The 15,097-nt window shown below is 43.4% G+C and overlaps 1 protein-coding gene across 11 annotated transcripts; it reads left to right on the top strand.

The window, feature by feature from the left end:
• Positions 1-4,732: 4,732 nt before the first annotated feature.
• LOC115195765 (uncharacterized) lies at positions 4,733-15,077 on the top strand. Of its 11 annotated transcripts, none has more exons than XM_029755993.1 (12): positions 4,733-4,880; positions 6,041-6,097; positions 6,209-6,461; positions 6,899-7,597; positions 7,724-7,918; positions 9,869-10,144; positions 10,280-10,365; positions 10,496-10,602; positions 10,866-11,009; positions 11,319-11,441; positions 12,126-12,395; positions 13,999-15,077. In XM_029755993.1, exons 3-12 carry the CDS (start codon positions 6,307-6,309, stop codon positions 14,212-14,214), a joined length of 2,271 nt encoding a protein of 756 aa, XP_029611853.1. In that variant the 5' UTR covers positions 4,733-4,880; positions 6,041-6,097; positions 6,209-6,306; the 3' UTR covers positions 14,215-15,077. The 11 variants fall into 11 exon arrangements, with proteins under 11 accessions (XP_029611853.1, XP_029611854.1, XP_029611851.1 ...); XM_029755994.1 differs by having other exon boundaries at positions 4,733-4,890; XM_029755991.1 differs by having other exon boundaries at positions 4,733-5,471.
• Positions 15,078-15,097: the final 20 nt, after the last annotated feature.

Here is a 15,097-nt window from a genome sequence, read left to right as displayed (position 1 = left end):
AAGGCTTTCGACTCTGTCAATCACCGTATTCTTATCGGCAGACTCAATAGCCTTGGTTTCTCAAATGACTGCCTCGCCTGTATCACCAACTACTTCGCAGACAGAGTTCAGTGTGTCAAATCGGAGGGCCTGTTGTCCGGACCTCTGGCAGTCTCTATGGGGGTACCACAGGGTTCAATTCTCGGGCCGACTCTTTTTTCTGCATAAATCAACGATGTCGCTCTTGCTGCTGGGGATTCCCTGATCCACCTCTACGCAGACGACACCATTCTGTATACATCTGGCCCTTCTTTGGACACTGTGTTAACTAACCTCCAAACAAGCTTCAATGTCATACAACACTCCTTCCGTGGCCTCCAACTGCTCTTAAACGCTAGTAAAACAAAATGCATGCTTTTCAACCGTTCGCTGCCCACACCCACCCGCCCGACCAGCATCACTACTATGGATGGTTCTGACCTAGAATATGTGGACAACTACAAATACCTAGGTGTCTGGCTAGACTGTAAACTCTCCTTCCAGACTCATATCAAACATCTCCAATCCAAATTCAAATCTAGAATCAACTTTCTATTTCGCAACAAAGCATCCTTCACTCACGCCGTCAAACTTACCCTAGTAAAACTGACTATCCTACTGATCCTCGACTTCGGCGATGTCATCTACAAAATAGCTTCCAATACTCTACTCAGCAAACTGGATGCAGTCAATCACAGTGCCATTCGTTTTGTTACCAAAACCCCTTATACCACCCACCACTGCGACCTGTATGCTCTAGTCGGCTGGCCCTCGCTACATATTTGTCGCCATACCCACTGGCTCCAGGTCATCTATAAGTCTATGCTAGGTAAAGCTCTGCCTTACCTCAGCTCACTGGTCACGATAACAATACCCACCCGTAGCACGCGCTCCAGTAGGTATATCTCACTGGTTGTCCCCAAAGCCAGCACCTACTTTGGCTGCCTTTCCTTCCAGTTTTCTGCTGCTAGTGACTGGAACAAATTGCAAAACTCACTGAAGCTGGAGACTTACATTTCCCTCACTAACTTTAACCTGTTAGCGATCCCTTCCCGCGCCAATCCCGTTAGCGGTATCGATCTAACAACATCCAGTGAAATTGCAGAGCGCCAAATTCAAACTACAGAAATATAAATATTCAAGATAACCGAAAATATAAGTGTAATACATCAAAATAAATCTTAACTTCTTGTTAATCCAGCCGCAGTGTCAGATTTCAAAAAGGCTTTACGGCGAAAACAGACCATGCGATTATCTGAGGACAGCGCCCCGCATACAAACACATGAAAATCATTTTCAACCAGGCAGGTGGCGACACAAAAGTCAGAAATAACGATATAATAAATGCCTTACTTTTGAAGATCTTCTTCTGTTGGCACTCCAAAATGTCGCAGAAACATCACAAAGGGTCCTTTTGTTCGATAATGTTGTTCTTTATATCCCCAAAATGTCAATTTATTTGGCGCGTTTGATTCAGAAATACACCGGTTCCAACTCGCCCAATATGACTACAAAGTATCTAATAAGTTACCTGTAAACTTGGTCCAAACATTTCAAACAATGTTCCTAATCCAACCTAAGGTATCCTAAAACGTAAATAATCAATCAAATTTAAGACGGAATATACTGTATTCAATACCGGATAAAAACAACGTGAAGCGCGTTCCAGTTCACGCGCACCAAACAGTAGAATCCATCTGGAGTGACACTCACAAAGAACAGCCGTACTTCTTCATTTCTCAAAAGAAAAACATCAACCAATTTCTAAAGACTGTTGACATCTAGTGGAAGCCATAGGAACTGCAACCAGGTTCCTATTAAATAGGGCTTTCAATAGGAACCTAATGGGAAATACTATGACCTCAATTTTATTTTTCCCTGGATGGTTTGTCCTCGGGGTTTCGCCTGCCAAATCAGTTCTGTTATACTCACAGACATTATTTTAACAGTTTTAAAAACTTTAGAGTGTTTTCTATCCAAATCTACCAATTATATGCATATCCTAGCTTCTGGGCCTGCGTAACAGGCAGTTTACTTTGGGCATGTTTTTCATCCAGACGTGAAAATACTGCCCCCTAGCCCTAAGAAGTTTTAAACATCAGCTGTCTGAGCAGCTAACCGATCGCTGCAGCTGTACATAGTCCATCTGTAAATAGCCCACACAATCTACCTACCTCATCCCCATATTGTTTTTATTTACTTTTCTGCTCTTTTGCACACCAGTATCACTACTTGCACATCATCATCATCTGCTCATCTATCACTCCAGTATTAATCTGCAAAATTGTAATTACTTCGCTACTATGGCCTATTTATTGCCTTACCTCCTCACGCCATTTGCACACACTGTATATAGACTTTCTTTTTTTCTATTGTGTTATTGACTGTACGCTTGTTTATTCCATGTGTAACTCTGTGTTGTTGTTTGTGTCACACTGCTTTGCTATATCTTGGCCAGGTCGCAGTTGTAAATGAGAACTTGTTCTCAACTAGCTTACCTGGTTAAATAAAGGTGAAATATATATATTTTTTAAAAGTGTTCTTGGGCACAAAAGTGTTCTTGGGGACTATGGTGATCTGCATGAAACATGTTGGTATTACAGACTCAGTCAGGGACAGGTTGAAAATGTCAGTGAAGACACTTGCCAGTTTGTCAGCGCATGCTCGGAGTACACATCCTGGTAATCTGTCTGGCCCTGCGGCCTTGTGAATGTTTGCCTGTTTAAAGGTCTTACTCACATTGGCTACGGAGAGTGGGATCGTCAGAGGGCATAGCGGGATTTCTTATAAACTTCAGGGTTAGAGTCCCACTCCTTGAAAGCGGCAGCTCTACCCGTTAGCTCAGTGAGGATGTTGCCTGTAATCCATGGCTTCTGGTTGGGGTATGTACATATGGTCATTGTGGGAATGACATCATTGATGCACTTATTAATGAAGCCAGTGACTGATGTGGTGTACTCCTCAATGCCATCAGAAGAATCCCGGAACATATTCCAGTCTGTGCTAGCAAAACATTCCTGTAGCTCAGCATCTGCTTCATCTGACCACTTTTTTATTGACTGAGTCACTGGTGCTTCCTGCTTTAGTTTTGGCTTGTAAGCAAGAATAAGGAGGATAGAATTATGGTCAGATTTGCCAAATGGAGGGCGAGGGAGAGCTTTGTACGCATCTCTGTATGTGGAGTTAAAGGTGGTCTAGAGATTTTTCCCGCCTGGTTGCACATTTAACATGCTGGTAGAAATTAGGTAAAACAGATTTAAGTTTCCCTGCATTAAAGTCCCCGGCCACTAGGAGAGCCGCCTCTGGATGAGCGTTTTTCTGTTTGCTTATGGCCATATACAGCTGATTGAGTGCGGTCTTAGTGCCAGCATCGGTTTGTAGTGGTAAATAGACAGCTATGAAGAATATAGATAAACTCTCTTGGTAAATAGTGTGGTCTACAGCTTATCATGAGATACTCCACCTCAGGTGAGCAAAACCTCGATACTTCCTTAGAAGACAACAAAAGTTGTTTTGTCAAGATCACTAGATAAACTCTATAAATAAGAGTGCATGTATTGATGATAGATTGACAGTACGGCTGAGGTGGCAGCGGTGGATCAGCGCATACATTTTTATTGTTTGCTATGTTTTATACTAACATAATGCTCTCATTTGTGTTTGGAGCTCATTACCAGTTTACCTTGAGCTAAAGAGCTTGTTGGGGAGCTAGCTCACAAGAGTAGCCAAGTATGCTGCGTTGTTCCTTGCAAGCGATTGGTTGAGGTCTTGGAATGCAGCCTGGGAGACAGAGCTGCCTGTCAGGCATCGTTCAGTGCTTAAATGCCCCACGAAATCACAGGGCTCCTTGAAGTGGTGCTTTATCATGCATTTGAACAAATTAATTAATGATGCATGATACTTTTTATTATCTCGTGATCTCGACAAAACAACTTTTGTTATGTCGTGATCATGAGAAAATTATCTTGTGTTTGATAACGTTCTATTTATTCCATTTCAGCAATTACAATGAGCCCATCCTCCTATAGCTCCTACCACCAGCCTCCACTCATACAGTCATTGATTAACAAGGGTCATAGCTAGAAGGGATCCAGCTTTTGTCAAATTAATGTTAGACCCAACCAAATTCACATAGAATTATAGATCTGTCATTCTCATTGAAAGCAAGTCTAAGAGGTAGAGGTTCTATGTGAGGTATTTCTATGCGCCCCCTTCTGAAGTTGGGCTCCCGAGTGGAGCAGTCTAAGGCACTGCATCTCAGTGCTAGAGGCGTCACTACAGACACTCTGGTTCGATTCCAGGCTGTATTACAACCGACCGTGATTGGGAGTCCTATAGGGCGGCACTCAATTGGCCCAGCGTTGTCCTGGTTTGGCCGGTGTAGGCCGTCAATGTAAATAAGAATTTGTTCTTAAATTACTTGCCTAGTTAAATAAAGGTTGAAAAAAAGTGTAGTTTTTGCTTTTACACACCAGCGTCAAACCACAAAAAATTCAATTTTTTGGGTTATGGATAATATATTTCACAGCGGTTTAAATGGTACAATGATTCTCTACGCAATGACTGCTTTTTTTGTCGAATGAAATTAGGCGAACTATTAGAATTTTAGCAACCGGGAAAAGGCGGAGCGATTTCTGCATATTGCACCTTAAGCAGACCGGAACTGTGACCTTTTTTCAATGGTAAAATGCTGAGTATGACATCTTCATATATCAAACATCTTTGTTGTATATGTTGAACTGTCAAACACACCCCTATTCCAGCAGAACGACGTTTATCAACTGGTGGCTGTATTTCACAACAAGTGGGACAACTGTAAAACTATATTTTGGAACCGTGTACAGCAGCAGTCAGCGTTGAAAGTAAGAAGACGTGAGTGTCGAATGTACATATCCTTAGCATTATGCTGTGTGTATGTTGGCCAAGAATCACATTTTTCAAACCTGAGCTGTCAGAGTTTCAGACCAAATTATGAAACTGTCGTGCGCTAAACTTCCTGCGTATGCAGCTATTTTGTCTCGAGCGCATGCTGCTCGTAACATGCTGCTCGTAACTGTTATTATTAGCTTGCAAGCTTAGCTGTGCTACAATGTTGGACGGAATAACAGATAACCCTTATCCTAGCGTTCTCACAACAAATTATATGTAACGTTTTTCAAGAATCTACGTCACAATATTTGTCATCAAATCTAATGGCTCGCTACACTACACATTTCTTGCTGTTGGAAGACACACCCTCCACATTTATTTATTGCACTTCCGTGCATCGGACGGGGTGGCACAAGCGTTGATCACGCCAGTCAGTAGAATTGGCTAAACAACATTCTCACGTTTCGAGGAGCGTCTATGACAGCCCAGCCGTGAATGATACAGTATGTTGTGTCTTTTCTGAAAATGAATCGAAACCAAAGGGTAGTCGCAGCACCGGATTGTGGTAAACAAGCAACATCAAGGTGAGGTGCCGCTATTTCTCTTCAGTGGTTGCTATAAAGGGTCCTTGGGACGGCCCTACTCAATTGAAGTGGAAGTTTAAAATGGTAAGGGGGGTATGGACCTCCCAAGGATCCAGAATTTGCACCGACCGATTATCTTCTCTCCCACAGCCGCCTGCGGGACGAGTCTTAAAAGCGCATGCGTCTTTTTTTTTTTTTTTTTTTTTTTCTTCTTCCCCTTGTAAAAAGTGATTTGCATGCCATTGCTCCTCATGTAATTTTAGTCAGTATACATATATTCCAGTCAGTATAAAGATATAGGCTACTTTATACAAGGGTGAAATAAATAGGAAATCTAATGTTGATTTTTCACTGCATGTCAGTGGAGGCTGGTGGGAGGAGCTAGAGGAGGACGGGCTCATTGTAATGGCTGGAATAGTGTTAATGGAGCGGAGTAAAACATGTGATTTCCATATGTTTGATGTGTTCAATACCGTTCCATATATTCCATTCCAGCCATGTCAGTGAGACCGTCCTCCTATAGCCCATCCCACCAGCCTCCTCTGCTGTATGTTCTCTTTTGCTCATAGGACCAACAATAAATCCTGACGCTACAGTATGGCCTGGGCTCTCACAGCATGGAATTGGTATCTTCTCTCTGTCCTATAGATTTTTAGGTCAGGTTTTTACAAATGCTCTGAACAGTTTGTAATGGACCTAAAACCTCTATTTCTGAATAAGCTCCTCCAATTCACCAGGGTAGGAACCAAGACTCTGTGGATCTCAGAGTAACGTTACACCATTTTACCCAAGACCTACTTTCGAGAGGCAGAGGGTGTGCATTGTCTAAGTGGGAATGGGAAACTGGTGTTGTCCTGCTGCTAGTCCCTGTGACAATGTGGAGGAAATAAGTGGGTTACTTCATGGGGGTGCCAAGGTTCCAGCATCCTCATCTGAATGTGGAGAGGTCGCTGGATTCCACAATGGTTCCGAGGAAGATTCTGAAGTGAGGTAAGATTATGACTCGACACTGCCGTTGGTTACCTAATTAAATCAGTCATTGATTGGACTGCAATCAAAACCCACTGTGCAAAAACTGGTTGAATCAACATTGTTTCCAGGTAATTTCAACTCCCCAAAAACAATGTGATGACATTGAATCAATGTGGAAAACTGATTGGATTTGCAAAAAATCATCAACACATAAGGACATTTTGTATTTTATTTCACCCAACTTTTAACCTAAATAGTTAGTTGACAACTCAACCAAATGTAAATCAAAACTGGATGTTGAACTGACGTCTGTGCCCAGTGGGAACACACCACTTGAATGAACAAGTCAAACCATTGGCAAACACATGAAGCACTTGTAATCTTCCATACTTTTGCCTTGTAGTACATGTATTTTGAAACATGTTAGTTTTGTTTCCATGGATGATTTGTCGCAGGAAAACGGGAGGAGACGATGCAGAGGAAAAGAAAGACAAAGAGGTGGCTGTTGTGACTATGCAAGTGGGTTGTCGTGTCCCTCCCAAAACCAATGGAAAGGAAGACATTGCCCAGCCCCAGACTATAGAGAAGAATGGACTCCTCCAGACAGAAGACAGACAGGCTGACGAGCCGTCTCTCAACACAGGCACTGGACTCATAGCAAACTCCATCCTTACAGCACTGGACAAAAGCATTGAGGATACAGCCACAGAGAGCACAAATGTAGAAGCTCAGATATGCACTTCAGATCCTCCCCAGGGTCCCCATAAGGAAGATGCGCAAGGAGGAGGAGATGCAGAGAAGGTCCCGGCTGAGATGGATGTAGCTGTACTTGCTGAGCAGACCTCCACTGTGGTCCAGAATGAACACTCAGATAATATAACAATTGCACCTGATGCTAAGGACAAATGCCTTGAAGCCTTTGCCCTCAAAGCTGAGATACCAGTAGAATCCATTACCTCTGAAACTGTGGATGAGGATGCAACAATACCCCTCCACAATGCGGTGGATGTACTGTCAGAGCCAGAGAAGTGTTGTCTTGGCACTGTGGGGGTCACATCTCTCCCGGACTCCCAGCTCACCCCATCAGAGGCCTGTGAGAAGGCAGCATCTACTGACAGTGTCCCTCACCTGCCCTCATCTCCATCTCCCACTATGTAAGTCAAATGTCTATGGCTAAAACGGCTGTAGCTTCAGTTCAAACCATTGTGGATTTCTGGGTGACTCTTTGTGTATTCAGTGTGCATTACATACATCTTTCCTCCCTGTCCCCTTGTGTATAGCACTGTGATAAAGGGGGTTGATGGTAAAGAGAATAGGAGCTCTGTAGCGCACCTGAATGACAGTCCACAGGATCCTGAGGCTTCTCCAGCTTTAACAGAAGCTACGGAGCCCACGCAGAATGGTCTGGTTCCCCAAAACCTCACTGGACTAGTGAAGGAACCAGTGAGAATAAGTCCCTCTGGGACCAGCAAGAGGTGAGTAGACTCAGATTTACAATGGAAATGTTCGTTATCACAACTTGTTGAAATTAACGGAATGATATAAACTGTGTAAAAATATATTTTGGGTTGTAATTTCCTTTGCCACCATTAGGGGGCATCCAAAGACCATAAAAATAATATCACTCAACGGAATTGTGCAGGTGTGTTCTGTACTTTTAACCATCTATCTCTATGATGTAATATGAAAATAATGCAGTCCTTAATTTCCTAAAAGTTAAGCACAAAATAACCATGATTAATAGTGAAATTAGTTTGAGTGACAGGAATGAATTACTCTGAGTGGTCCACATTACTGTTCTCCTGGAAAGGCCTTTCAAGTCTCTACACCATTGGCGTCTCACTGTTATTTTGAGTGTAATTTGATCTATGTTCCATACTGTTTCCTGCTGTGAACATCAACTCAGCAAAAAAAGAAACGTCCTCTCACTGTCAACTGCGTTTATTTTCAGCAAACTTAACATGTGTAAATATTTGTATGAACATATAAAGATTCAACAACTGAGACATAAACTGAACAAGTTCCACAGACATGTGACTAACACATGGAATAATTTGTCCCTGAACAAAGGGGTGGTCAAAATCAAAAGTAACAGTCAGTATCTGGTGTGGCCACAAGCTGCATTAAGTACTGCAGTGCATCTCCTCCTCATGGACTGCACCAGATTTGCCAGTTCTTGCTGTGAGATGTTACCCCACTCTTCCACCAAGGCACCTGCAAGTTTCCAGACATTTCTGGGGGGAATAGCCCTAGCCCTCACCCTCCGATCCAACAGGTCCCAGACGTGCTCAATGGGATTGAGATCCGGGCACTTCGCTGGCTATGGCAGAACACTGACATTCCTGTCTTGCAGGAAATCATGCACAGAATGAGCAGTATGGCTGGTGGCATTGTCATGTTGGATGGTCATGTCAGGATGATCCGACCATCACCCCTGGTGAGACAAAATTGCGACTCGTCAGTGAAGAGCACTTTTTGCCAGTCCTGTCTGGTCCAGCGACGGTGGGTTTGTGCCCATAGGCAGCGTTGTTGCCAGTGATGTCTGGTGAGGACCTGCCTTGCAACAGGCCTACAAGCCCTCAGTCCACCCTCCCTCCCTTGTAGACAGTCTGAGTACTGATGGAGGGATTGTGCGTTCCTGGTATAATTGCAGTTGTTGTTGCCATCCTGTACATGTCCCGCAGGTGTGATGTTCGGATGTACCGATTCTGTGCAGGTGTTGTTACACCTGGTCTGCCACTGCGAGGACGATCAGCAGTCTGTCCTGTCTCCCTGGAGCGCTGTCTTAGGCGTCTCACAGTATGGACATTGGACATTGCCCAGTAAGGACATTGTCCTGGCCACATCTGCAGTCCTCATGCCTTCTTGCAGCTTGCCTAAGGCATGTTCACACAGATGAGCAAGGACTCTGGGAATCTTCCTTTTGGTGTTTTCCAGAGTCAGTAGAAAGGACACTAAAGAGGCCTAAGTTTTCATAACTGTGACCTTAATTGCCTACCGTCTGTAAGCTGTTAGTGTCTTAACGACCGTTCCACAGGTGCATGTTCATTAATTGTTTATGGTTCATTGAGCAAGCACGGGGGAAACAGTGTTTAAACCCTTTTACTATGAAGTTATTTGGATTTTTACGAATGATCTTTGAAAGACGGGGTCCTGAAAAAGGGCTGTTTCTTTTTGTTGCTGAGTTTAGATGATTCCTCAAAAGGTAGATCAAAGTGCCGTCTTCTACAGTTGAACATTAGAATGATACTAACATTGTGCCTCGCCTGAGGCCAGACTGTACAAGAGGAATGTGGTGTAAGAACATAAGACCATGACAGTAGAGATGCTCTTCTCATGAAATGTAGTGTGTGACGCCTGCCTGTATAACGTGAAGTGCAAACGCATGCAATTCATAGAATGGCTTTATCGACTTCTCTCTCCAGTCAAAACTCCTGTGAACAAGCGAAGGAAGGTATCCAGGGTGGATTGGTTGAAGTCCCATCTTTGGAAGACCTCTTAGATGAAGAAGTGCCAGAAACAAAGGAACAGGAGGATGAGGAGATGGAGAGTGCTGCTGCAGGGGCCATGACGGGGGATGAGACGGGAGGGGAGGAGGTCCAAAAAAGAGAGGCCCATCAGGGGCCCAGCACCTCAGCTGATTTGGAGGTGTTACAAGTGAGGGAAGAAGATGGTCCTGCTGGGGAGGATCTGGGCGTTAGGTTTGTCAATGTCTCTCTTTGTACCTTAGAACTGACTGCAGATCAGTGTCAATGTCACATAATTGAACCACAATGATCTTCTATTATTTGGCATATTAATAATAACATTATCATTAACTATCATCCGCTTTTTAGCGAGGAAGACCTGTATCGAGGAGCTGAAGAGCTCCCCCAGGGGCCAGTCAAACATGCAGGACCGGAGCCACTGCTTGAAATCACACGTCAGTCACTTTCAGATCATTTCCTTTTTTTCCAGAACACCAGTGTCTCCTTTAATGGTATACCCACAAATATTTTGATTCAATATTTAGTATTCTCTTTCTCACTTTTTCTCTTCTCTCCCTATCTCAGTTCCAAAGGTTGAGGACCGATGCAGTCTGGAGCCGATGGTGGATATTATGTCCTACAGTGAGAGAGAGTGGAAGGGAAACACTGCCAAAAGTACCCTTATTAGAAAGGTCAGTTGATTAGCCAGTTACTATGATCTTATATTTTAAAAAGGAAATATGGGATTGGTTCCTTCATTTATGGACCTTTTTTAAAGATTGAATCCGGAGTAGGGTGAAACTGACCGCCCCACCACTGCTGTTTTTGTTTCAGAGCTGAGGAGCGACTGCGTTGTTGTTTTTCCAAATACCAGATTGTCCCATTTTTAAGATGAATATTTAGGACATTCTTACAAGATGATTCATACTAGTTTTCTCTTCCTGTCTGGTCCCAGGGTTACACTGAGCTGTCTCAGAGGTTTGGGAGCCTGAGACGGGTGAGAGGAGATAACTACTGTGCCCTCCGAGCCACTCTGTTCCAGGTGCTCTCCACCAGCACCCAGCTGCCTGACTGGCTGCAGGACGAACACATTTCCACGGTACACCATGCTTTCATAACTAACGCTGTGTACGCTCTAAAACGTGTATATAAGTCATTAGCCCTCATACTGTCTATACCTACGACCCCAGTACCATGGACATTAGCTGCCTGATGGTCAGTATGGCTTGCCGTTATAATCTGTTGTGTCTTGTTCGCATTCATTAGTGCACACCGTAGCTAAACATTTTGCAATGGAAAACAAAAATGTGCATTTCTTATTAGACAAGTTCAAGGATGTCCCTCACCGTTTGAATCAGTTTTCTTCTGTTTGGTGCATAATGAATACAACCCTGTTTCTTCTCCACAGTGGCTGGAGGAGCTGGAGAGCCTGATTGGCCAGTGGATGTTCCCCTCAGAGTGCAGACAGAGGGAGGGAAGCGAAGACGCCGCCCAGCAGCTCAAACGCTACATGGAACTCCTCCAGAACAGGGTACCGCCCATGCCTTCATTACCCAGCCCTATGTACTGTACACGTTGTACTGTATTTAAGACGGAAACACCAATGTCTTTTCTCAGACTTTCAATGGAGACGTAGCTGATTCCCAAACCTTATGGTTGTAATTATGACCACATGGGAGAGGGTTTAAATGGCAGTTTTAGAGTAGTTTGTGGTATACTGCACTGACTGTACCCTCTCTTGCGGATTGCTGTGTTTTATTGAAGCAGCCTGATATTAAACGGAAGGAGACAGGATAGATTGATCCTCAGTCTTCAGGAAACAGTTTAATACATATCTGTGGAAAGTAGACTGTATCGCAACATGAGACCTCTGGCTGGCATCAAACGGCCTATTCCACCACTGGAGGAATTCTGTTCTTGATTAGACTTCAAAGACTTCCCCCTCTGTCGTTAGATGGTTGGTAGCTGTACCCTAATATCACCAACTAATGGGAAAATGGTGTGTACTGTCACCTTCATATTATGGTGACAACTGACTGACACTGAAGTCACGAATTGCAAGATAAGAGCAGTATGACATCCAGCCATAAAATGTTGACTGTGTCTGAATTGCGGTTGAGAAAAGAGCAATAATTCAATATACATGCAGTATATGATTTCCAGCCATGGTGATGTTGACAGTATGTGGCGTGTGTGTGTGTGTTGTTGTGCCCAGTGGCAGGCGGCGGTGGGCTGCTCCAGTGCGGAGGAGAGACAGCGTCTGTGTGAGCGTGTGTTCCAGGGAGGGGAGGAGGAGCTGGGCCTGCTGGAAGCCCTGAAGCTCCTCATGCTGGGCCGGGCCGTGGAGCTCCACACCACCATGCAAGAGGGAGGAGACGTGCCCGTCTTCTGCTGGCTTCTCTACGCACGCGATTCCTCCGACTGCCCACGCAGCTTCCTGTCCAACCACCTGAGCCAAGTGGGATTCAGCGGGGGGCTGGAGCAGGTGAGCAGCAGGTTGCTGTGGCGACGTAACACACAAACATGGTCTCGTCCCCTGTTCAAACGAACATGCATTCATACTTCTAGATATACGTAATCCCAAAACCTTTCTCTAATAGGGTTTTCATAGGCATCAATTAAACGTCTTTCAGTGTTGGGGTGTAGTGAACTAAATGTAGTTCAACTAGTCATTTAACTACATTTTTCAGTAGCTTGGTGGTAGTTGACCTAAATAAAAATGTTAGTTTTTTTCAGTAGTTAAGGACTTTCTTGCCATGTAGAGGTGTAGCTAACTAGGGGATCTACACACTTTTCTTTTGCAAAAAGAAAAACTAGAAAAAGAAAACCTGCCTAATTCTCTTGAAACAGTTTTTTTTTGTTTAATAGACTAATCTGAGAATTCTGTTCTCGCAATTTGTACTCTTGACATTTCAGATTTATATTATAATTTTTCACAAAGTACTTTGGATGTAGTGAACTACTTTTTCCAAAGTAACTGTAGTTAGGTAAACTATATATATTTAAGCTGCCTTTTTGGGCGACCCGACCAAATTCATAGAGAAATTGTATTTGTTTCATTAGTCCAATGTTGATAGTCCCAAAATGTTTTGCTTGTCAGCAATCAGTTTCAAGATATGCATCTTTCAAAATACAGAAATCTGACCCGTATGATGCTGAGTTTTGCATCATCATACGGATCAGATTTCTGTATTTTGAAAGTTGCATATCTTGAAACTTTGATTGCTGACAAGCAAATCATATTGGGACTAATGAAACGAATACCAAAATAGTTTTCGGGTAGAATTTTCCTTTTTAAGGGTAGCTTTTTGCGTAGCTTAACTTCTTCCAGTGTGAAGTAATTGGTAGCTTGGTCAAATATATTTTCCCCCAACACTGCAGCCTTTCCTGTTAAACGGTGGTAAACCAGGATCGTTTGGCTTTTTAAGTTGGTATTTTAGCTGGACCTTTCCCATCCAAACCCATAGTAGAGGTACCATTTTAACCGGTAGTCATAATCAGTGCTGAGCAAAACAAGAGGATACAATAGGATGGGTGTGTTTTTTTTTAGCTTTCCCACAAACCAAACCTTGGAAGTCTAACATGCACACACTTGCACTGTACCATCTGTTCTTATGTCCTCAACAGCAGTTCAGCCTAAGCCTCAGGGTCTTTCTAGGTTGTTCAGTGACTCTTGGGAAGGTCAGAGCAAGCCATAGATTAACATTCGAGTTTGGATTCGACGCTTAGCATCAATGACAGAGCAGTGTCTCAGGGAAGAATGTATAACATAGTATGGGCTCGATTCAATTCCGAGCTATAGCGAAATAGAAGGCAATGTTCCCGCGTTCGGAGACTGCATTCACGTTAAGTGCTGCAATATGTCGGCTCAATCGGAAATGACTTTGATTTAACTCGCGCTATAGTGTTCAACTGATCCGAAAACCAATATTCGAGCCCTAGTACTTTTAAGAGGCTTCTACCGATAAGTTCATTTTCAAAGTTCTCAGACAATGGATCCAATACTCCCACTACCCAATTTTCTAAAACCATAATGATGTTCTAAATATAAAGCGTCAACTCCCTATCTCATTGGTTCCTGAGTGTAGGTGGAGATGTTTCTGCTGGGGTACGCCTTGCAGTGCACCATCCAAGTCTACAGGCTGTACATGGCACACACAGAGGAGTTTGTCACCTATTTTCCCGACGACCATAAGGAAGACTGGCCCTGTGTATGTCTGGTCACAGAGGATGACCGGCACTACAATGTCCCAGTGGGCCAGCCCAATGGACTCCAGGTCCCAGAAGACCTCAATGCAAGCTGATTGGACTCAAAGTCCCTGCTCATGGCAGGCAGAACAGAAAGCACTCATGTTGACTGGGTGAACGCTGAACATATTCCTGCCTATTGACATTATGGCCCCATTTACAACTGTTGGAATCTGACTAGAACTGATGATTGAATAGATATCAGATCACAGGATGCATTTTTTTTTTATAGCAGATGTAAATGGGTACTGAAACACCCATATAGGGAGAGAGCAGAGTATGCAGAGGTCGATTCCTCACAGCACATTTTAGCATTGTTTGACACTGAAACCATGACCTTGAATCAATTTTAGCTACCAGTTAGTTATTGGTACTTAAGTTTAGTTTTTTTATGTAACTTATGAAATACACAATTTTGAGGCATTGGTAAGGTTAGCAGTAACTGCATTTTTGGAGATGGGTTTAAACTGGAGTACAGAAGGGAGGGGTTTATTTGATCATTTGTCCCTGAGTCAGTGGCATGCCAGGTCTCTGCTTGCTGCCATACGTTAAAGGTATGGTATTATTTCAAAATGTAACATGCTGCCTTTAATTAACCAAGGTGCTCTTGGAGAAAATGCATTGTGCCAATGTTGTTGCAAAATCCAGATACTGGCAACAGTTTCCTGGTTCATTGTCAAACCAGCAGCCTCTGAGTTGGGTTCTACATATGAAGCCTGGCTTGGTCCTCCATGTTGCCTTAAGTCATTTATGCACAATATGGGTGAACATTGGTTGCTGCCTGGAGACCATTTTGGAAGAAAAGGTTAAAGAAAAGCTAACACTGATTATACCACTTGGGTAAACACTTTTCTACAGTGTTCAATTTGTGCAGTATGATTGCAGAGTTTTAAAGGAAATAAAATCAATATTTTCAAAATAAATTCTCACAACGTGTCA

The sequence above is a fragment of the Salmo trutta genome, chromosome 6 (assembly GCF_901001165.1).
Source record: "Salmo trutta chromosome 6, fSalTru1.1, whole genome shotgun sequence".
Classification (NCBI taxonomy): domain Eukaryota; kingdom Metazoa; phylum Chordata; class Actinopteri; order Salmoniformes; family Salmonidae; genus Salmo; species Salmo trutta.
The sequence above is the reverse complement of the archived record's forward strand: the minus strand, read 5'-3'. Positions and strand labels throughout refer to the sequence as shown.